Source organism: Felis catus, chromosome C2 (assembly GCF_018350175.1).
Source record: "Felis catus isolate Fca126 chromosome C2, F.catus_Fca126_mat1.0, whole genome shotgun sequence".
Taxonomy (NCBI): Eukaryota; Metazoa; Chordata; class Mammalia; order Carnivora; family Felidae; genus Felis; species Felis catus.
Genome location: NC_058376.1, coordinates 158,222,481 through 158,247,290, shown reverse-complemented (window position 1 = coordinate 158,247,290; position 24,810 = coordinate 158,222,481). Strand labels below are relative to the sequence as shown.

General features: G+C 40.6%; 1 protein-coding gene across 6 annotated transcripts in view; it reads right to left on the bottom strand.

The window, feature by feature from the left end:
- Nucleotides 1-22,986: 22,986 nt before the first annotated feature.
- TCAIM (T cell activation inhibitor, mitochondrial) overlaps nt 22,987-24,810 on the bottom strand; it is a 78,034-nt gene continuing 76,210 nt past the window's right edge. For all 6 annotated transcript variants that reach the window (XM_023260822.2, XM_023260823.2, XM_023260825.2 and 3 more), the window contains one exon: nt 22,987-24,762. In XM_023260822.2, the coding sequence (XP_023116590.2) occupies nt 24,522-24,762 (241 nt within the window). In that variant the 3' untranslated portion in view covers nt 22,987-24,521. The remainder of the gene's footprint in view (nt 24,763-24,810) is intronic.

Genomic DNA, 24,810 nt, shown 5'->3' with positions numbered 1-24,810 from the left:
TCAATCTGTTAGCAGATTCATCTATTCGATTTTCTTTTTTCTTTTTCCTTTTTCTCTTTTACAATTCTTTTCTTTTTCTTGTATACATAAAGAGAAAACATTCATTTTTATTTTCAATTTTTATTAAAAACATCTTTAATTTTTATTACTGTACTTTTTACTTTTGTATAAATTTTTTCAAATTCTACTTCCATCATTTTATTTTAGCCTACTTCAGTGTACTCACCTTTTCAAACTCTCAATTTCCTTTTTTTTTTCTTTTTTCCTCTTTTTCATTTCTTTTCCTTTTCTTGAATACAGAAAGAGAAAAACTTTATTTTTACTTTCAATTTCTACTAAAAATGTTTATTTAATTTTTATTACTATATTTTTTGTTGTTTGGTAAGTTTTTTCAAATTCTATTTTACTTCCATCATTTTATTTTAGTCTACTACAGTGTATTCACTTTTCAAATTTTCAAATGATTTTTTTCTTTTCTTTTTTATCTATTTTTCTCTTGTTCATTTCTTTCCTTTTTCTTAAATACAGAAAATAAAAAATTTGATATTTATTTTTAATTTTTATTAAAAATATTTTTCTTTAATTTTTTCTACTACATTCTTTACTTTTGTGTATATTTTTCAAATTCTATTTTACCCCCATCATCTCATTTTAGTCTACTTCAGTGTATTCATTTTTCCAAATTCTCAAAAGATTTCCTCCCCCCATTTTTTTCTCTAATCTGTCAAACCACTTTCAACAACCAGACCAAAACACATCTAGGATCTAGCATCATCTATTAGATTTGTGTGTGTGTGTGTGTGTGTGTGTTTAATTTTTAATTTCAATATTTTTTTAATTTTAGTTTTTTTATTTCAATTTTTCTACCTCATTAATTCCTTTTCTCCCTTCAAGATGACAAAACTAAGGAATTCACCCCAAAAGAAAGAGCATGAAGAAATGACAGCCAGGGATTTAACCAACACAGATACAAGCAAGATGTCTGAACCAGAATTTAGAATCATGATAATAAGAATACTAGCTGGAGTCTAAAATAGATTAGAATCCCTTTCTGCAGAGATAAAAGAAGTAAAAAATAGCCAGAATGAAATTAAAAATGCTATAACTGAGCTGCAATCACAGATGGATGCAGCGGTGGCAAGAATGGACAATGCAGAACAGAGAACCAGCAATATAGAGGACAAACTTATAAAGAATAACAAAGCAGAAAAAAAGGAGGAGACTAAGGCAAAAGAGCACGATTTAAGAATTAGAGAAATCAGTGACTCATTAAAAAGGAACATCAGAATCACAGGGGTCCCAGAAGAGGAAGAGAGAAAAATAGGGGTAGAATAGTTATGTGAGCAAATCATAGTGGAAAACTTTCCTAACCTGGGGAAAGACATCAAAATCCAGGAAGCACAGAGGACCCCCCATTAGATTCAACAAAAACCGACCATCAACAAGACATATCATAGTCAAATTCACAAAATACTCAGGCAAGGAGAGAATCATGGAAGCAACAAGGGAAAAAAAGTCCCTAACCTACAAGGGAAGACATATCAGGTTTGCAGCAGACCTACCCACAGAAACTTGGCAGGCCAGAAGGGAGTGGTGGGATATATTCAGTGTGCTGAATCAGAAAAATATGCAGCCAAGAATTCTTTATCCAGCAAGACTGTCATTCAAAATAGAAGGAGAGATAAAAAGTTTCCCAAACAAAAATTAAAGGAGTCACAAACCACTATACCAGCCCTGCAAGAAATTTTAAGGGGTACTTTCTGAGGGAAGAAAAGATGAAAAAAATATATATGTAAATAAAAAATATATATGTATATATATACACATATATACATATATATGTATGTATATGTACACATGTATGTACATACACATACACATACATACACATATATGTACACATACATGTATGTACACATGTATGTATATATGTATGTGTGTACATATGCATGTATGTATACATATGTGTATATGTGCACACATATACGTATATATACATATATATGTATATGTATATATGTATTTATATATATGTAAATAAAAAAAATATATATGTAAATAAATACCAAAAGCACCAGAAGATTAGAAAGGACCAGAGAACAGCACCAGAAACTCCAACTCTACAAGACAAGCATCATAATGGCAATAAATTCATATCTTTCAGTACTCACTCTAAACGTTAATGGACTCAATGCTCCAATCAAAGACATAGGGTAACAGAATGGATAAGAAAACAAGATCCACCTATATGCTGTTTACAAGAGACCCACTTTAGACCTAAGGACTTCTTCAGATTGAAAATAAGGGGATGGAGAACCATCTATCATGCTAATAGTCAACAAAAGAAAGCTGGAGTAACCATACTTATATCAGACAATCTAGACTTTAAAATAAATACTGTATCAAGGGATGCAGAAGGGCATTATATCATAATCAAGGGGTCTATAGACCAAGAAGACCTAACAATTGTAAACATTTATGTGCCAAATGTGGAAACACCCAAATATACAAATCAATTAATCACAAACATAAAGAAACTCATTGATAGTAATACCATAATAGTAGGAGACTTCAACACCACACTCACAGCAATGGACAGATCATTTAATCAAAAAATCAACAAGGAAACAATGGCTTTGAATGACACACTGGACCAGATGGACTTAACAGATATATTCAGATCATTTCATCCTAAAGCACCAGAATATACATTCTTCTCCAGTGTACATGGAACGTTCTCCAGAATAGTCCATATACTGGGACACAAATCAGCCCCAAGTAAGTATAAAAAGATCAAGATCATACCATGCATATTTTCAGACCACAACGCTATGAAACTTGAAATCAACTACAAGAAAAAATTTGGAAAGGTAACAAATACTTGGAGACTGAAGAACATCCTACTAAAGAATGAATGGGCTAACCAAGCAGTTAAAGAGGAAATTAAAAAGTATATGGAAGCCAATGAAAATGATAACAGCACAGCCCAAAACCTCTGGGATGCAGCAGAGGTGGTCATAAAAGGGAAATATATAGCATTCCAGGCCTTCCTAAAGAAGGAAAAAAGGTCTCAACCTAACCTTAATGCCTTAAGGGGCTGGAAAAAGAACAGCAAATAAAACCCAAAACCAGTGGAAGACAGGAAATAATAAAGATTAGAGCAGAAATTAATGCTATTGAAACCAAAAAAAAAAAAAAACCCAGTAGAACAGATCAATGAAACCAGAAGTTGGTTCTTTGAAAGAATTAACAAAATTGATAAACCACTAGCCAGTTTTATCAAGAAGAAAAAGGAAAGAACCCAAATAAATACAATCAAGAATGAAAGAGGAGAGATCACAACCAACACAACAGAAATAAAAACAATAATAAGAGAATATTATGAGCCATTATATGCCAATAAAATGGGCAATCTGGAAGAAATGGACAAATTCCTAGAAGCATATACACTACCAAAACTGAAACAGGAAGAAGTAGAAAATTTGAACAGACCCGTAACCAGTAAGGAAATTGAATTAGTAATCAAAAATCTGCCAAAAAAACAAGAGTCCAAGGCAAGATGGCTTTTCTGGGGAATTCCACCAAACATTTAAGGAAGAGTTAACACCTATTCTCTTGAAGGTTTTCCAAAAAATAGAAATAGAAGGAAAACTTCCAAACTCTTTCTATGAAGCCAGCATTACCTTGATTCCAAAACCAGACAGAGACCCCACTAAAAAGGAGAATGATAGACCAATTTCCCTGATGAACATGGATGCAAAAACCCTCAACAGGATATTAGCCAACCGGATCCAACAATACATTAAAAAAAGTATTCACCACGACCAAGTGAGATTTATACCTGGGATGCAGGACTGGTTCAATATCTGCAAAACAACGTGATTCATCACATCAATAAAAGAAAGGACAAGAACCATATGATCCTCTCAATAGATGCAGAGAAAGCATTTGACAAAATGCAGCATCCTTTCTTTATAAAAACCCTCAAGAAAGTAGGGATAGAAGGATCATACCTCAAGATCATAAAAGCCATATGTAAACGACCCAATGCTAATATCCTCAATGGGGAAAAACTGAGAGCTTTCCCCCTAAGATCAGGAACGAGACAGGTATGTCCACTCTCTCCACTTTATTCAACATAGTATTGGAAGTCTTAGCCTCTGCAATCAGACAACACAAAGAAATAAAAGGCATCCAAATCAGCCAGGAGGAGGTCAAACTTTCACTCTTCACAGATGACATGATACTCTATATGGAAAACCCAAAAGATGTCACCAAAAAACTGCTAGAACTGATTCATGAATTCAGCAAAGTCGCAGGATATAAAATCAATGCACAGAAATCGGTTGCATTCCTATACACCAACAATGAAGCAACAGAAAGAGAAATCAAGGAATTGGTCCCATTTACAATTGCACAAAAAAAAAAAAAACATAAAATACCTAGGAATAAATCTAACCAAAGAGGTGAAAAATCTATACACTGAAAACTATAGAAAGCTTATGAAAGAAACTGAAGAAGACACAAAAAATGGAAAAAGATTCCATGCTTCTGGATAGGAAGAACAAATATTGTTAAAATGTCGATACTACCCAAAGCAATCTACATATTCAATGCAATCCCTATCAAAGTAACACCAGAATTCTTCACAGAGCTAGAACAAATAATCCTAAAATTTGTATGGAACCAGAAAAGACCCCGAAGAGCCAAAGCAATCTTGAAAAGAAAACCAAAGCAGGAGGCATCACAATCCCGGACTTCAAGCTATACTACAAACCTGAAATCATCAAGACAGTATGGTAGTGGCACAAGAGCAGACGTTCAGATCAATGGAACAGAATAGAGAACCAGGAAATGGACCCACAAATGTATGGCCAACTAACCTTTGACAAAGCAGGAAAGAATATCCAATGGAATAAAGACAGTCTCTTCAGCAAGTGGTGCTGGGAAAACTGGACAGCGACATGCAGAAGAATGAACCTGGACCACTTTCTTACACCATACACAAAAATAAACTCAAAATGCATGCAAGACTCAATGTAAGACAGGAATCCATCAAAATCCTCGAGGAGAAAGCAGGCAAAAACCTCTTTGATCTTGGCCGCAGCAACTTCTTACTCAACACGTCTCTGGAAGCAAGGGAAACAAAAGCAAAAATGAACTACTGGGACCTCATCAAAATAAAAAGTTTCTGCACAGTGAAGGAAACAATCAACAAAACTAAAAGGCAACTGAAAGAATGGGAGAAGATATTTGCAAATGACATATCAGATAAAGGGTTAGTATCCAAAATCTATACAGGACTTATCAAACTCAACACCCAAAAAACAAATAATCCAGTAAAGAAATGGGCAAAAGACATGAATAGACACTTTTCCAAAGAAGACACCCAGATGCCCAACCGACACGTGAAAAAATGCTCAACATCACTCATCATCAGGGAAATATAAATCAAAACAACAATGAGATACCATCCAGGCAACAACAGATGTTGGCAAGGATATGGAGAAAGAGGATCTCTTTTGCATTGTTGGTGGCAATGCAAGCTGGTGCAGCCACTCTGGAAAACAGTATGGAGGTTCCTCAAAAAACTAAAAATAGAACTACCCTATGAGCCAGTAATTGCACTACTAGGCATTTATCCAAGGGATACAAGTGTGCTGTTTCGAAGGGACACATGCACTCCCATGTTTATAGCCGCACTATCAACAATAGCCAAAGTATGGAAAGAGCCCAAATGTCCATCTATGGATGAATGAATAAAGAAGATGTGGTATATACATACAATGGAGTATTACTCAGCAATCAAAAAGAATGAAATCTTGCCATTTGCAACTACGTGGATGGAACTGGAGGGTATTATGCTAAGTGAAATTAGTCAGAGAAAGACAAAAATCATATGACTTCACTCATATGAGGACTTTAAGAGACAAAACCGATGAACATAAGGGAAGGGAAACAAAAATAATATAAAAACATGGAGGGGGACAAAACAAAAGAGACTCATAAATATGGAGAACAAACTGAGGGTTACTAGAGGGGTTGTGGGAGGGGGGATGGGCTAAATGGGTAAGGGGCATTAAGGAATCTACTCCTGAAATCATTGCAGTATATGCTAACTAATTTGGATGTAAATTTTAAAAAATAAAAAAATTAAAAAAAAAGAATTTATTTACAATAATTACACATACATATATGGAAAATAGTAAATATTCGAGAAAGACTTCAACATTAGCCTCTGAGACATTTTAAAAGACAAACCAAGTCATGATTTGAGTCAGACTGAAAGCCTCTGAGGACCCTGTGTAGGTCCTGTGAGTAATGCAAACAGCCTGGAAGACCATTTTCTGGAGGCTGAAGGATGTTACCTTTGTGGACAAATCATAAAAGTAGGAAAGCCCTTGTTCTAGGAGAGTGCCCTGGGGGGAGGGAAATGATGCCAGTGGCCAGCACAGTGGGGGAGTCTGAGAATGGAGAGAGCAGAATGCCTGGTTCTGCTAATGAAGGAGGGCTCTTGATAGCAGTGAGCACCTGCCCAGTGCCTGGTGGAGACCAACCAGGGCTTCTTAGGCTACTTTCTCTCAGGGAGGCAGCAGCAGGGGTCCCCAATGGACTCAGTGTCTGTGTAGGGACAAAAGATGAGCCTCTGAGATAGGAAGGAGCCACATTCTCAGCCCACATCCAGATAGAGGTCTACATCTCATGCTCAGCAGAGAAGCAGGAGATGGTGTGGAAGGATTTATCTTCTATGTAAGGTAGGTAATTTGTGCAGTGACTTCATTTACCCATATAAATGTAGGTAAAAGCTTATTCCTTGACCCCAACTGACTTATCATCTAAAGGAGAGGAAAGAAAGCCTAGGTGAGTTCTCCATCAGTGGTCAATGGTGGGGAATTCTCTTCGCACACATTGGTTCCAAGAAACCTCATGGTCCATGAGCTTCAGTGAACTAGCCTATGCTCCATAGGGGTACAAGCTTTTCTCAGAGACTTTAAAAACTTTTCCAGGAATATGAGAGATCTCATAAGCTGCCCCAATTTAATTTTTAGGTTTGATTAGAACTTCAGTAAGAAACACACTGCATTTCTCCAAGTCATCCATTCTTGCTCTAAATAACCAACACGCATTTGCCAAGGGCCATTTCCTGTGAATTTATGGGTTCTATTTCTTTTGTAAGGTATGAAGTGATGATCTTTTCCAGTGACATCTGACAGCCCTTATCTTCTAAGTCAAAACAGTTTTTGTGGTCTGAGCACTGTTTTGGAAATTGATGCTGGGTGGGGAATGTGGGTTAGCTGTGGGAAGTGTTTGGGTCCGTGACTGGAACGCTGTGACAGTTCTAAGGCCATGGTCAGTGGGTTTGGGAGAAGGATGGCTGCAAAGGGAAGTACAAAGAGGAGGAGTGGCAGAAGACCTGCAGTACTCTTTCAACTCCACAGCCCCCTCCTTTTATTCTCTGGCACCAGCACTTGGCCTTTATGACATCAAGGCTCCCAGCCAATCATAGAGAATCATAGAGCTTTGCTTTCACAATGGGTTGTCCAAGGCGATTCATGGATGAAAGCACCTTTACTACCAGTATAAATACATACTTCTTTGCTTGTGCTAGTTAGCATGCTTGGGCGAGGGCAATTATTTTAGTCATATGAACTTTAATTTCTGGGCAATTAAATTAAATTTAATTTTTGTGAGTTCTATATTTTAAAGGTGAATTTGCTTCTATGATGTCATTTAAAAACATGAATAAAATAAGGTCAGATGTATCTAAGGGAATTGATATTATTTTAAGAATATGCTAAAAGTACTGAGAATTAACCAAATAATTTGGTAACAAAGAGGAACCTCTAGTACTTTAAACATTAAAAAAAATCCACCAAACAACTATTAGAACTAATAAATGGGGGTGCCTGGGTGGCTCAGTCGGTTAAGCACCCTACTTCAGCCCAAGTCATGATCTCACAGTTTGTGAGTGTGAGCCCCACGTTGGGCTCTGTGTTGACAGCTCAGAGCCTGAAGCCTGCTTCAGATTCTGTGTCTCCCTCTCTCTCTGCCTCTACCCCGCTCTCTCTCTTTCTCAAAAATAATTAAACATTAAAAAAATTAAAAAAAGAACTAATAAATGAATTCAGTAATGGTGCAGAATACAAAACTAATGTACAGAAATTATTGTGTTTCTATATGCTAAGAATGAAATAGCAGAAAGAGAAATTAAGAAAATGATGCCATTTACAATCACATCAAAAAGAATAAAATACCCAGGAATAAATTTAGCCAGGGAGATGAAAGACCTATACACTGAAAATGATGACATTGATGAAAGAAATTGAAAACAACACAAACAATGGAAAGATATTGTTACCATGGATTGGAAGAATATTGTTAAAATGTTTATACCACCCAAGCAGATTTAATGATATTCCTATCAAAATACCAATAGTACTTTTCACAGAACTAGAACAAATAATCCTAAAATTTGTATGGAAATACAAAGGACCCCAAACATTAGCCAAAGCAATCTTGAGAAAGAACAAAACTGAAGGTATCATAATCCCAGATTTCAAGGTATACCACAAAGATATAGTGATCAAAACTGTATGGTACCACCATAAAACAAGACACATAGATCAGTGGAGTAGAATATAAAGCCCAGAAATAAGCCTACAATTACATGGTCAATTAATCTATGTCAAAGGAGGCAAGAATATTCAGTGGAGAAAAGACGGTCTCTTCAATAAATGGTGTTTGGAAAACTGGACAGCTACATGTAAAAGAATGAAATTGGACCACTTTCTTACACCATAGACAAAAATAAACTCAACATGGATCGAAGACCTGAATGTAAGATCTGAAACCATAAAACTTCTAAAAGAAAACATAGGCAGTAAATTTTTGGACATTGGCCTTAGCAACAGTTTTCTGGATATGTCTCCTTGGGGCAGGGAAACAAAAGTAAACAAACAAACAAAAAAACAAAAACAAAAACAAACTATTGGACTATACCAAAATAAAAAGCTTTTACACAACAAAGAAAGCCATCAACAAAATGAAAAGACAACCTATTGAATGGGAAAAGATATTTGTAAATGATATATCTGATAAGGGGTCAATATCCAACATACATAAAGAACTCATACAATTCAACACCAAAACAAAAAAACAAACAAGAAACCAAAAACAACTTGATTAAAAACTGGGCAGAGGACCTGAATGGTCAATAATATTGTAATAACGTTGTATGGTAACAGATGGTGACTATCATAGTGAGTACTGAGTAATGTATAGAATTGTTGATTCACTATGTTGTATACCTGAAATTAAATATTGTCAACTTGTATGTCAATAAAGCAAACAAGAACCTTAGTCCTTTTACATGAGAGACTGTATTAGGGTTCTTCAGAGAAATAGAATCAATAGGATGTATATATAATACATGTGTGTGTTTATATCTATGAGAGTTATTATAAGGAATTGGCTTACACGGTTATGAAGGCTGAGAAATACAGTACTGGGAGGGCTGATGGTATAGCCGCCATCCAGGTCAGAGGCCAAAGGCAGGAGGAGACCAACGTCCCAGCTTCAGGACAATCAGGTAGAACTTTTATTCTATTCAGGCCTTCAACTGATTGGATGAAGCCCACCCACATTGGGGATAGCAGTCTGCTTCACTCAGTCTAGGGATTCAAATGTTAATCTCATCCAGAAACACCTTCACAACGCATCCAGAAATAATATTTAGCTAAGTATCAGGGGCCTAGTCAAGTTGACACATTAGCCATCAGAGACCCAAGTGTTAATTTTACTCTTTTGGTACATTATTTATGTAACAAATTATAATAAAGGAGCAATCAACTTACTTTTATTTGTATGCATTTAAGTATACACAGATGTATAAATATATACACAGGTAATAAGTTAAAGTTTCTAACTATGGCTTAAAATATAATTCACTTAATTGTATATTAATGAAACATATATATATATATATATATATATATATATATATATCATACTAAAATTATCAGTTGAGTGAAATGTAACAACCATTTGAAATAATAGAATATCACATCTGTATACCTGTATCTTTCTGTTATTACATATCCTGTGCAATTAACTACCAATTGTTAATTAGAGTAACCAATCTTTTTTTTTTTTTTTAATGAGAAATGTGGGGGAAAAAAGAGAAACTTGGGGATGAAGAGTTAAAAATCACACAGCTATATATTTCTGAGTATTTATCTTACATTATTTTAAAATCAGAGAAGGTAGGGGCGCCTGGGTGGCTCAGTCGGTTAGGCATCCGACTTCAGCTCAGGTCATAATCTCACGGTCCGTGAGTTTGAGTCCTGTGTCAGGCTCTGTGCTGACAGCTCAGAGCCTGGAGCCTGTTTCAGATTCTGTGTCTCCCTCTCTCTCTGACCCTCCCCCCATTCATGCTGTCTCTCCCTGTCTCAAAAATAAATAAATGTTAAAAAAAAATAATAAATAAATAAAAAATAAAATCAGAGAAGGCAAAACCAAACACATATGCAAATATACAAATAATCATGTTCAATAATCAATGTGTTTCTAAATCTTTTTTTCTTTCAGAAAATATATAGGTCTTAGGGAAGGAAAAAATAAGATAAAAACAGAGAGGGAGGCAAACCATAAGAAACTCTTAAATGCAGAGAACAAATTGAGGGTTGCTGAAGGTGGGGGTAAGTGGGGAGATGGGTTAAATGGGTGACGGGCTTTAAGGAGGGCACTTTTTGGGATGAGCACTGGGTGTCATATGTAAGAGATGAATCACTGGGTTCTACTCTTGAAGCCAAGACTACATTGTATGTTAACTAACTTGAATATATATATAAAAAAGAAAATATATAATTCTTTAAAGATTACTTATTAATTGATTTGCTTGAAGTTTTTAAAACTAGTTAAAAACGTGGAGATGACAATTTAACACATCAAAACTTTGTGAAATGTAGTATTGTAAGTAATTTATAAAATTGAGGCATTTAAAAAGACATTCATTGGGGCTCCTGGGTGGCTCGGTTGAATATCAGACTGTTGATTTCAGATCAGGTCATGATCTCAACGTTTTGTGGGATTGAGTCTTGCGTCAGGCTCTATGCTGACAGCCTGGAGCCAGCTTGGGATTTTCTCTCTCTCTGTCCCTCTCAAAATAAGTAAATTAATTTAAAAAATTTAAAAAAAACATTCATGGAAGATTGAGGGAAGATGGCAGTGTAGGAGGACGCTGGGCTCACCGCGTCCTGCTGATCACTTAGATTCCACCTATACCTGCCTAAAAAACCCAGAAAACCACCAGAGGACTAGCAGAATGGACTCTCCGGAGCCAAGTGTAGACGAGAGGCCCACAGAAGAGGGTAGGAAGGCCAGAGAGGCGGTTGCGTGCTACACGGACTGGCGGGAGGGAGCCAGGGTGGAGGGGCGGCCCGCCGGCCAAGCAGAGCCCCCGAGTCTGGCTTGCAAAAGTGGAGGTGCCAGACGGAGTGTGTTCTGACAGCAAGCAGGACTTGACATCTGGAAGGTTATAAGCTAACAGCTCTGCTTGGAGAGTGGGAGGGCTGGAGGACAGCGGTAGGGCTGGAGGACAACGGGAGGGAGAGTTGTTGAGCCCCGGATGACAGAGCTCAGCTTGGCGGGGAACAAAGGCTCTGGCCAGCGCCATCTCCCTTGCCCGTCCCCCAACCAAAATCCCAAAGGGAACCGGTTCCTGCCAGGGAACTTGCTTGCACCGGCGCAAACACCCAACGCTGTGCTTCTGCAGATCCCTCCCTCCAGCGGGTCGGACTCCCGCCCGGTGCCGCAGGGCCCCTCCCAATGGGATCTCCGAAGGATAAGCGAGCTGAGCCTGTCCCTCCTGCCCCTGTGCACCTTGCTGATCCGCCCCAGCTAATACGCCAGATCCCCAGCACCACAAGCCTGGCAGTGTGCAAGTAGCCCAGACGGGCCATGCCACCCCAGAGAATCCTGCCCCTAGGAGATGGGAAGAGAAGGCACACACCAGTCTGACTGTGGCCCCAGCGGTGGGCTGGGGGCAGACATCAGGTCTCACTGTGGCCCCGCCCACCAACGCAAGTTATTCAAGACACCACAGGGGAAGTGCCCTGCAGTTCCGCACCACTCCAGGGACTATCCAAACTGAAGAAACGGAAGAATTCCCCTCAAAAGAATCTCCAGGAAATAACAACAGCTAGTGAACTGATCAAAAAGGATTTAAACAATATAACAGAAAGTGAATTTAGAATAATAGTCATAAAATTAATCGTTGGGCTTGAAAACAGTATAGAGGACAGCAGAGAATCTCTTGCTACAGAGATCAAGGGACTAAGGAACAGTCAGGAGGAGCTAAAAAATGCTATAAGCGAGCTGCAAAATAAAATGGAAACAACCACGGCTCGGACTGAAGAGGCAGAGGAGAGAATAGGTGAACTAGAAGATAAAATTATGGAAAAAGAGGAAGCTAAGAAAAAGACAGATAAAGGGGCGCCTGGGTGGCGCAGTCGGTTAAGCGTCCAACTTCAGCCAGGTCACGATCTCGCGGTCCGTGAGTTCGAGCCCCGCGTCAGGCTCTGGGCTGATGGCTCGGAGCCTGGAGCCTGTTTCCGATTCTGTGTCTCCCTCTCTCTCTGCCCCTCCCCCGTTCATGCTCTGTCTCTCTCTGTCCCAAAAATAAATAAAAAACGTTGAAAAAAAAATAAAAAAAAAAAGAAAAAGACAGATAAAAAAATCCAGGAGTATGAGGGGAAAATTAGAGAAGTGATGCACTAAAGAGAAATAATCAATGCATAATTGGTATTCCAGAGGAGGAAGAGAGAGGGAAAGGTGCTGAAGGTGTACTTGAAGGAATCATAGCTGAGAACCTCCCTGATCTGGGGAAGGAAAAAGACATTGAAATCCAAGAGGCACAGAGAACTCCGTTCAGACGTAACTTGAATTGATCTTCTGCACGACATATAGTGAAACTGGCAAAATGCAATGATAAAGAGAAAATTCTGAAAGCAGCTAGAGATAAACAGGCTCTAACTTATAAAGGGAGACCTATAAGACTCGTGACTGATCTCTCTCCTGAAACTTGACAGGCCAGGAAGGAATGGCAGGAAATCATCAATGTGATGAACAGAAAAAAATATGCAGCCAAGAATCCTTTATCCAGCAAGTCTGTCATCCAGAATAGAAGGAGAGATAAAGGTCTTTCAAACAAACAAAAACTGAAGGAATTCACCACCACTAAACCAGCCCTACAAGAGATCCTAAGGGGGATCCTGTGAGACAAAGTACCAAAGACATCGCCACAAGCATGAAACCTACACACATCACAATGACTCTAAATCCATATCTTTCTATAGTAACACTGAACGTAAATGGACTAAATGCGCCAACCAAAAGACATAGGTATCAGAATGGATAAAAAAAGAAGACCCATCTATTTGCTGTGTACAAGAGACTCATTTTAGACCTGAGGACACCTTCAGATTGAGAGTGAGGGGATGGAGAACTATTTATCATGCTACTGGAAGTCAAAAGAAAGCTGGAGCAGCCATACTTATATCAGACAAACTAGACTTTAAATTAAAGGCTGTAACAAGAGATGAAGAAGGGCATTATATAATAATTACAGGGTCTATCCATCAGGAAGAGCTAACAATTATAAATCTCTATGCGCCAAATACGGGAGCCCCCAAATATATAAAACAATTACTCACAAACATAAGCAACCTTATTGATAAGAATGTGGTAATTGCAGGGGACTTTAACACCCCACTTACAGAAATGGACAGATCATCTAGACACACGGTCAATAAAGAAACAAGGGCCCTGAATGAGACATTGGATCAGATGGACTTGACAGATATATTTAGAACTGCATCCCAAAGCAACAGAATATACTTTCTTCTCGAGTGCACATGGAACATTCTCCAAGATAGATCACATACTGGGTCACAAAACAGCCCTTCATAAGTATACAAGATTTGAAATCATACCATGCATACTTTCAGACCACAATGCTCTGAAGCTTGAAATCAACCACAGGAAAAAGTCTGGAAAACCTCCAAAAGCATGGAGGTTAAAGAACACCCTACTAAAGAATGAGTGGGTCAACCAGGCAATTAGAGAAGAAATTAAAAAATATATGGAAACAAACGAAAATGAAAATACAACAATCCAAATGCTTTGGGATGCAGCGAAGGCAGTCCTGAGAGGAAAATACATTGCAATCCAGGCCTATCTCAAGAAACAAGAAAAATCCCAAATACAAAATCTAACAGCACACCTAAAGGAAATAGAAGCACAGTGGCAAAGACAGCCTAAACCCAGCAGAAGAAGAGAAATAATAAAGATCAGAGCAGAAATAAACAATATAGAATCTAAAAAAACTGTAGAGCAGATCAACGAATCCAAGAATTGGTTTTTTGAAAAAATAAACAAAATTGATAAACCTCTAACCAGGCTTCTCAAAAAGAAAAGGGAGATGACCCAAATAGATAAAATCATGAATGAAAATGGAATTATTACAACCAATCCCTCAGAGATACAAGCAATTATCAGGGAATACTATGAAAAATTATATGCCAACAAACTGGACAACCTGGAAGAAATGGAAAAATTCCTAAACACCCACACGCTTCCAAAACTCAATCAGGAGGAAATAGAAAGCTTGAACAGACCCATAACCAGAGAAGAAATTGAATCGGTTATCAAAAATCTCCCAACAAATAAGAGTCCAGGACCAGAGGGCTTCCCAGGGGAGTTCTACCAGACGTTTAAAGCAGAGATAATACCTATCCTTCTCAAGCTATTCCAAAAAAATAGAAAGGGAAGGAAAACTTCCAGACTCATTCTATGAAGCCAGTATTACTTTGATTCCTAAACCAGACAGAGACCCAGTAAAAAAAAGAGAATTACAGGCCAATATCCCTGATGAATATGGATGCAAAAATTCTCAATAAGATACTAGCAAATCGAATTCAACGGCATATAAAAAGAATTATTCACCATGATCAAGTGGGATTCATTCCTGGGCTGCAGGGCTGGTTCAACATTTGCAAATCAATCAATGTGATACATCACATTAGTAAAAGAAAAGATAAGAATCATATGATCCTGTCAATCGATGCAGAAAAGGCCTTTGACAAAATTCAACAACGTTTCTTAATAAAAACCCTCGAGAAAGTTGGGATAGAAGGAACATACTTAAAGATCATGAAAGCCATTTATGAAAAGCCCACACACAGCTAACATCATCCTCAATGGGGAAAAACAGAGCTTTTTCCCTGAGATCAGAAACACGACAGGGATGTCCACTCTCACCGCTGTTGTTTAACACAGTGTTGGAAGTGCTAGCATCAGCAATCAGACAACAAAAGGAAATCAAAGGCATCAAAATTGGCAAAGATGAAGTCAAGCTTTCACTTTTTGCAGATGACATGATACTCTACATGGAAAGCCTGATAGACCCCACCAAAATTCTGCTAGAACTGATACATGAATTCAGCAAAGTCTCAGGATACAAAATCAATGTACAGAAATCAGTTGCATTCTTATACACTAATAATGAAGCAACAGAAAGACAAATAAAGAAACTGATCCCATTCACAAGTGCATCAAGAAGCATAAAATACCGAGGGATAAATCTAACCAAAGATGTAAAGGATCTGTATGCTGAAAACTATAGAAAGCTTATGAAGGAAATTGAAGAAGATTTAAAGAAATGGAAAGACATTCCCTGCTCATGGATTGGAAAAATAAATATTGTCAAAATGTCAATACTACCCAAAGCTAATTACACATTCAAAGCAATCCCAATCAAAATTGCACCAGCATTCTTCTTGAAGCTAGAACAAGCAATCCTAAAATTTATATGGAACCACAAAAGGCCCCGAATAGCCAAAGTAATTTTGAAGAAGAAGACCAAAGCAGGAGGCATCACAATCCCAGACTTTAGCCTCTACTACAAAGCTGTCATCATCAAGACGGCATGGTATTGGCACAAAAACAGACACATAGACCAATGGAATAGAATAGAAACCCCAGAACTAGACCCACAAACGTATGGCCAACTCATCTTTGACAAAGCAGGAAAGAACATCCAATGGAAAAAAGACAGTCTCTTTATAAATTTTTTTTATAACATATTTATTTTTGAGACAGAGAGAGAGCATGAGCGGGGGAGGGTCAGAGAGAGGTAGACACAGAATCTGAAACAGGCTCCAGGCTCTGAGCTGTCAGCACAGAGCCCGATGCGGAGCTCGAACTCACAGCCCTCACGGACCACGAGATCATGACCTGAGCTGAAGTCGGCCGCTTAACCGACTAAGCCACCCAGTCGCCCCTAAAAAAGACAGTCTCTTTAACAAATGGTGCTGGGAGAACTGGATAGCAACACGCAGAAGATTGAAACTAAACCACTTTCTCACACCATTCACAAAAATAAACTCAAAATGGATAAAGGACCTGGATGTGAGACAGGAAACCATCAAAACCCTAGAGGAGAAAGCAGGAAAAGACCTCTCTGACCTCAGTCATAGCAATTTCTTACTTGACACATCCCCAAAGGCAAGGGAATTAAAAGCAAAAATGAACTATTGGGACCTCATGAAGATAAAAAGCTTCTGCACAGTAAAGGAAACAACCAACAATACTAAAAGGCAACCAATGGAATGGGAAAAGATATTTGCAAATGACATATCGGACAAAGGGCTAGTATCCAAAATCTACAAAGAGCTCACCAAACTCCACACCTGAAAAACAAATAGCCCAGTGAAGAAATGGGCAGAAAACATGAATAGACACTTCTCTAAAGAAGACATCCGGATGGCCAACAGGCACATGAAAAGATGCTCAACGTCGTTCCTCATCAGGGAAATACAAATCAAAACCACACTCAGATATCACCTCATGCCAGTCAGAGTGGCCAAAATGAACAAATCAGGAGACTATAGATGCTGGCAAGGATGTGGAGAAACGGGAACCCTCTTACACTGTTGGTGGGAATGCAAATTGGTACAGCCGCTCTGGAAAACAGTGTGGAGGTTCCTCAGAAAATTAAAAATAGACCTACCCTATGACCCAGCAGTAGCACTGCTAGGAACTTACCCAAGGGATACAGGAGTAGTGATGCATAGGAACACTTGTACCCCAATGTTTATAGCAGCACTTTCAACAATAGCCAAATTATGGAAAGAGCCTAAATGTCCATCCACTGATGAATGGATAAAGAAATTGTGGTTTATATACACAATGGAGTACTACGTGGCAATGAGAAAGATTGAAATATGGTCCTTTGTAGCAACGTGGATGGAACTGGAGAGTGTGATGCTAAGTGAAATAAGTCATACAGAGAAAGACAGATACCATATGGTTTCACTCTTTTTTTTTTTTAATTTTTTTTTTCAACGTTTATTTATTTTTGGGACAGAGAGAGACAGAGCATGAACGGGGGAGGGGCAGAGAGAGGGAGACACAGAATCGGAAACAGGCTCCAGGCTCTGAGCCATCAGCCCAGAGCCTGATGCGGGGCTTGAACTCACGGACCGCGAGATCGTGACCTGGCTGAAGTCGGACGCTTAACCGACTGCGCCACCCAGGCGCCCCTGGTTTCACTCTTATGTGGATCCTGAGTAACTTAACAGAAACCATTGGGGGAGGGGAAGGGAAAAAAAAGAAAAAAAAAGAGGTTAGAGCGGGAGAGAGATCCAAAGCATAAGAGACTCTTAAAAACTGAGAACAAACTGAGGGTTGATGGGGGGTGGGAGGTAAGGGAGGGTGGGTGATGGGTATTGAGGAGGGCACTTTTGGGAGGAGCACTGGGTGTTGTATGGAAACCAATTTGACAATAAATTTCATATATTGAAAAAAATATTCATTATTTTTATTACTTTATTTGTTCAATACTTTAGGCATATGCTTTTTAAGCTTAAACTAGTTATGGAAAGAATGGAAACATATTTAACTCATAAAACCAATCTTGGAATTTTCAGAAGTTTGAATTGTGAGGAATGTAATCTTGGTCTTAGATAAACCAAAATATTTTACTAGCTTTTTTTTATGATGATAAATTAGTAAAGACTGAATCATACTGAAGTTTTTCTTTTATTTTGAAAATTATGCCTTTTGTTATTATCTTACAGGCAATTATAAAAGCTATTAGGTAAATATACTTAAAAAAAAAACAGATTACTGGTTTATTATAAAAGGGTAGAACTCAGGAAGTGCCAGATGGAATAGAGGCGTGGGGCAGGGTGTGAAGAAAGGGTGCAACCCTTTCCAGCACCTTCACGTATTCATCAACCCGAAGCTCTTAAATAAACTTTCTAAAGTCCATAAAAAGAAACACAGTTTAATAATGTTTCTCTTTTTTCTTATGTAGACAATTTTGGCTTTATCTGAACCAAACATTCCTGAAGAATTTGTAAAACAAATGAATGTGTTTTGGATGAATAAAGGAAATCTGTCATGTTTCCAAGAAAGGGGAGAATGGAAAGGGAAGTGAGGTAGAAAACATAAGAAGGAACTGGTTTTAGACAACTAATCATTTTTCTCTGTAAGCAGAGGAGATAGCTGAGGCAAGCACACACACCAAAGAGAGTGTTGTATATTAGATTTTGACATTGACATCACTTGGGTCCTTGACGGTTCTGTTGAGTCACAAGATTTTTAATACCAGCACTTATTAAAATTTTTTTTTAACATTTACTTATTTTTGAGAGAGAGAGAGTGAGGTAGGGGCAGAGAGAATGGGAGAATCAGAAGCACGCTGCAGGTTCTGAGCTGTCAGCACAGAGCCCGACACAGGGCTCCAGCTCAGGAACCACAAGATCGTGATCTGAGCCGAAGTCAGCTGCTTAACCGACTGAGCCACTCAGGCACCCCAACACCAGCACTTATTAATTCACAATGTATGGAAAGCAAGGAAGGATGACTCCTGCATGAAACAATTTCATGAGACTTCTTTCTTTTTTTGGTATCTACCTCCTTAAAATATATAGCCAAACACTGACATTTATGCAATCAAGTGATTTACCAGTCAACATTAAAAACAATTTTTTTTTTTAAGTTTAGTTATTTTGAGAGAGACTGTGAGGCTTGAGCTGGGGAGGGGTAGAGAGACAGAGAGAGAACGAATCCCAAGCAGGCTCCACATTGTTAGCATGGATCCTGATGGGGGCTTGAACTCATGAACTGTGAGATCATGACCTGATCCAAAATCAAAAGTCATATGCTTAATCCTACTGAGCCACCCAGGCGCCCCTCAGCCAACATATCTATGCTAACATATCTCAGCTAACGTACCTATGATTTCTGACTGTAAGCCTTTAACAGACTGGAGAAAAAGCACGGGACATGTCAATACCAGAAGCTAATCCTAAAGGTGCTGATGAGGGAGAAAATTCTCATACATTAGTTTTAGCTACAAAATATTTTAGGAAGGCAATTTTTGAGTTCGAATTGTGTTTAGAATCCTTCTTATACCAATTAAAGAAAGCAGGTTATTGGACAGTCAGAATTTTGTTTTCATTTTTTAGAGTAAGTCACCTCTCAAATGAATAGTTGTGTCCATATTAAAATTTCTCAAAAGAGGCCATTTTAATTCCAAATTATTTTTGATGAGATTGAGCCAGTTAGGGAGATATGCATTAGCATTCTAGTGAGAAAACATACAGAAAGCAGGTATCTGGTCTGGAAGAGGCAGAGTTTTAGACGGAGAAGATCCCAGAGAATTGGGGGTATGTCCATAGGTTGGTGCTCACGTAACTTTTCAGCCCTGAGTTTGTCAAAGGCCATACATCACCACACTTTTCTGACTGCATGGAAGACAAAGCCCTCAGAGTACAGTCTCAAGAGCTGCATGTCCTGGTGGGAACAGGGGAAACCTTGAGCCCAGGGATGCACACAGCAAGCGTGTGCCTGTCAGCGATGGGCCTGTCAGCGTGGGCCTCCGGTAAGGCCTGTTCCTGGTCCCGGAAGGATTTCTGGAGCACCTGGGAAAGCATCTGTCTTCCTGACAGAATCCTGTCACTGGCTGTCTAGTCCTAGCCCAGGGGCTGATGGTTCCTTTTGACCCTGGCTGTGTAGAGACAGCCCTCTGTCCCCACTATGGCCAACTAAAGATGCATCTGTGTTGCCTCAATTTCCTCCTTTGTAGCTATGTCTAAGCGTCTGTTTGGACAGGGGGAGAAACCTCTAGATACGTTTTTCTGGGTAAACGAGATAACTGGAGAAATCACCTATCCCCCATGAAGACAGATGTACTTGAAGCTTCTCCAGCTTCTCTGGAGAACCCCCAAGATAGGCCCAGATCTCAGCATGGGAGCGTGCAGGGGCTCCTTCCAGTGACCAGGGTCTGTCCAGCACACCTGCACAGAAGGCTGTCTTTCACTTCCTTCTAAGACTTCGCTGAAAGACACTGGCTCAAGAAATTCCCTCCCATCTGCACCAACCTATGGCCTGGCTAAGGCTGGACCAAGGAGCACCCTCCCCTTCTCCCCACCCCCCCACACCCAGCCAATCTCAGCAATTCCTGTCACCATCTCACCACCAGGAGGCGCTCCACCAACATGAGGCGCCCTTGGACCAGCAGCCTGCCCCCGGTGTCTTCCTTTCTTCCCAGCCCTTCTGTCCCCTGGGCCTTCACCTGCAAGCTGAAAAATGTCCTTAACTGGGAATAACCGATTTTCCTTTTGAACTTGAGAGTATTTGCATGGTCACACCTTCCTGAGCTGCCCATGGCCAGAGTGGCCTGTGACCTCTACACCTTCGTGCTCCCCTCTGCCTCCCCTGCAAGTGCACAGGACTGTGGCAGAGTTCTTAGAAGAACAAACCAAGTGCTTTCAAACCTCATTTCAATTTAACTTAGATTTTGACACATAGCATTTTCTAGACCTTCTTTTACCTCCCAAACCACCTTGGTATTTTGCTCCTAAGTTTTTTGGGTTCAAGAATTTGGTTCTGATGTTGGTGTCAGAGCAGTACTTTGGTTCCCAGCCAGAGTCAGAAGGATGCTTCTTTGGTGGAGATGGGAACAAGCTAGGATGAGTGTGACCCAAAGGCCCTGTGTCCCTGGGCACAGCCCGGGGCCACCTGGACTTGGGGATGGCCCTCAGGGCTGCCCTGGACCTTGAGCACAAAGGGGCTGGGGCCCTGACAGGAGCTTCGAGGCAATCTGAGGCTGAGAGAGACTTTGGGCAGGGCGCCCCTTCCAGCTATGTGCCTTCCCTAGTGGACAGGCTCCCTGATGATGCTTTGGTGGGACAGTGGACAGCTGCTCGGCCCTCCAGGAACGGATGACCACTTTCCTACTGATCCGGTCATGCTGGAGTGGGAGGCAGAAGCAGGGGCTCGGAAACACTGTCTCAGCCTGAGGACTCCAGGAAACCCCAGTTCTCGGGCCTGTGGAGCAAGGGCCTGCCTTGATTCTGTGGCCAGTGTGTCCTGTGACCCAGTCAGAATCCTGCCTCCCGTGGCCTCAGTGCAATGTAGGGGTGAGCGAGCCCGTTCTGCACAACACGCCCGTAGCATGTCAGCCCTGCTGCCTGCTGGCCCGTCCGCACCACGGTGCCAGGCCTGACACCTCGCCATCCAAGGGCTCTGTTTCTGTATCCCCCCTGCCCACCCGCTAGGGGCAGGACTGCTGCAAGGGCACATCTGATCCTGAATTGTGGGTTGCCTACGTGCAGTACTAGCTCAGCAGTGGGCAGACACACGGCCGGGGGTGCTTCTGCCCGCTCAGACCCCTCACAGCCCCTGGGACACCTGGGCTCTAACCCCCCCTCTCTTGTCTGCCTCAGGCAGAAAGGCCTTGGGCAAGTCTCCAATTTTGGGTGTCAGTTTCCTCATATGCAACATTCATCAGCTTAGGGGGAAAAATTGCTATAATGCTCCATAATAGGTATGTCCCCTGAGGGAAGGGTTTTGAGGGACCAGCAGCCTGAACTTGCAGGAAGCAGGGGAATGCAGGGAAGGAGAGGGTCCCGTGGCACTGACTCAGGTCTGATCTGTCTGGACACTGGCTGCCCCGCATCCTCCTCCTCCTCGTCCTTAGGAGTGAGGGGAACGTAGGCTGGCGGCCAAGACCACCCAACGGAGGGCTCTGCATTCCTGGGGCAGACTCACTGAGGGCGGGAGAAACTTCAAGAACACAACCTGGTGTCTCCTCTTAGAGATGGGGAGACTGAGGCCAGATGAGGCCTTGCCCAGAGCCACTCTGTGCAGGGAGCCACTGGGAGCCCTACAAAGGTGCCCTGGGGATTGTGTCAATAATTACAGAACAGGCACCTGCCAGGTCACAGGGCTCGTGGTTGGGATCGGTGCCAGGTGGCACACGTAACAGGCAGTCTGGAAACAAGGGGGCACTTTGTGGGCAGCTAGCTGCCAGGCCTCACCCAGTGCATCGGTGGTTCCTGCACCCTGGGTCTGGGTGCCAGCCTCCCAGGAGCTTAGGCTCCCAGCTCTGGGGCCTGTGGTGGAAGGCTGCCAGGACCACAGCCCCCTGTAGAAGAGCCCAGAGCCTTGGAGCTACCAACCTCCACAGGACATGGTCTAACTGGCTCACTCTGGGGAAGCACAGACAGGTCCCTCGAGGGAAGTTGGGGTGGGGTGGTGATACTGGATTAGTATAGGGGAGGTAGGAACTCTAGGGTGGTGGGACAGTAGCCTGAGCTGGAGGGGTTCACTTCAGGGGCCTCTGCCTGGGATGTGCAGAGTCCTTGGAGGTTTCAACGGTGAGCTGACTCCAGATGCAGCCCTGGTCCCTCTTACTTCACCGATCCATTTCTCAATGCCCACCACTCCCTCATGAGCTCAGGGGGGCTGCCTGGAGGCAGAGGTCTTTAAGAAATGAAGGAGGAAGTAGGGCTTGGGGAGATCTGTCCTGAAGACAGATGCGGCTTCCGATGTAAGCCAGGCCATCAGTTTCTTGTAATTTCTTATTATGTTCTAGGAGTTGTGAAACTATTAATAACTGAATAAGGAAAACAATAATCTGATTAATGTATTATTTATTATATTATTGTTAACAATCAGTTCTGAGACAAAGTCCAATTCAAAACATATTACTGAGGATTCTATATTAGTTGATTTTAGAAATGGCATGATCCAAAGCTACTTTTCAATAAATTTTCTTACATAACCTTTAAGGAAGGAATTGTTCACCCCCATCATTTGGCTCTGGAAAATCCTTATAGGCAACATTTTTACATTAGAAAAACAAATTCAGTATACTTGGTACTGAAGGTTCACAGGGATGATATGCACAAACTATAAAAATTACACATCAGTATTTCTTTTGAACACACATTTGAATTTAAACAGTTTAAACAATCGGTGTTTTAGATGAATTTGAAACATACTTCAAGAATGGTTAACAGCTCCTTCCCTTTCTGATGCACTGTGAAAAAAACTTCCTTTCTTATTTCTTCAGCCAGCAGTAGGAGCCACGAAAATGGTGTCCCAAATTAGATTCACCTTATCCTCCTGAGAAACAAGCTGGAGAGGTTTTGGATCTGGCGAAATACATTATCCGAAGGGAAAGGACTGCAGAGAGAGAAGCCCGGCGTCTCCAGAGTGGGCCCGCCATGGCCCTTAGGTCTGGGCGGTGCTGCGACCTCAGGGAGGCCACACAACCTCACACACGGGCGGCTCAGAGGGACTTCATGCCGGATGCGAAACACTGGTAGGAACAGGAAGCACGGGGTTGAGGAGGTGACAAATCCTGGATGGCCCGAACCATTTTACACTTGATTCTACTTGCTGGAACTCTGTGGGACACCAGCAAGGGTTTTTCCAGACAGTTTGTCCATGAGAAACCAGAGTCCCCTCACTGATTCAAAGACATTCACTGTCTGTTGTGTCATGCTACCAACAGTTGTGATAGATTAATGGGTAGGAAAACCCGCGGGTTTAAACCCAAGTTTTCTGTCACTAAGATGTTTCTAACGAACTGGTATCAGACTGCTTATGTCCATGTCAATACCATACATACATCTAGTTGCTTTTTTTCCTTCTACTCTTTCTTTCAGGAAAAATTCGGTTATCTAATTTTTGCCATCCGTCGGTCGTCTTCTGTTTTGGACAGCAACTGTCCCGTACTGGCTGCAAAATACGCATTTGTATTGACCCATGAGATGTAACTACAAAGTTGCATGTGGAATGAGTTCCATCGCTCCGGAGCTATGCTGAATGAGACCTGATTACACTTATGCACGCTCACTCATATAAAAATATATATCCTCAACTTCGTAGAACCCCTCATTTATATACCGCAAAATATGTTCCTTGATGCTGACATCTTTTTACCCAATCTTGCCAATCAGCTAAGAAACGCCATAAGACTGGGAGATAAAACCTTTTAAAGCAAGTTTTGTAGCAGAAATTAATTTTTAAAAAAGGTCTACTTTTAGAGCAGCAGTTAGAAATTCTGTCCTTGTAATATGTAAATAATACTGTTATATTAAACTGTGGATTTAAATAAGTTTAATGGTTTCTTGTCTCTTCAAAAAATAATACCGATTTCTGTGTTACTTAACGGCTTCTCCATCCTTCCAGTTCCAAGGAATACAAACGTCTCCATCTTGCATGACAGAATAAAAATGTGAAATGCAGAGATGCATCCCTCGTAGGTAAGGCAGCGACTGTTCTAGAAGTCTCTTACAACAATCCACCATTTGTATACTAGAAACGCTGGGCTCCTTATAAAACTTTCCCAGAGAAAATTTCTTCGTTGAAGCCTCTATCAATTCATTTTCAATAACCTTTAACCTGTCATATTGAAAATAAACGTAATATTGCCACAAGCTATCACCAAAT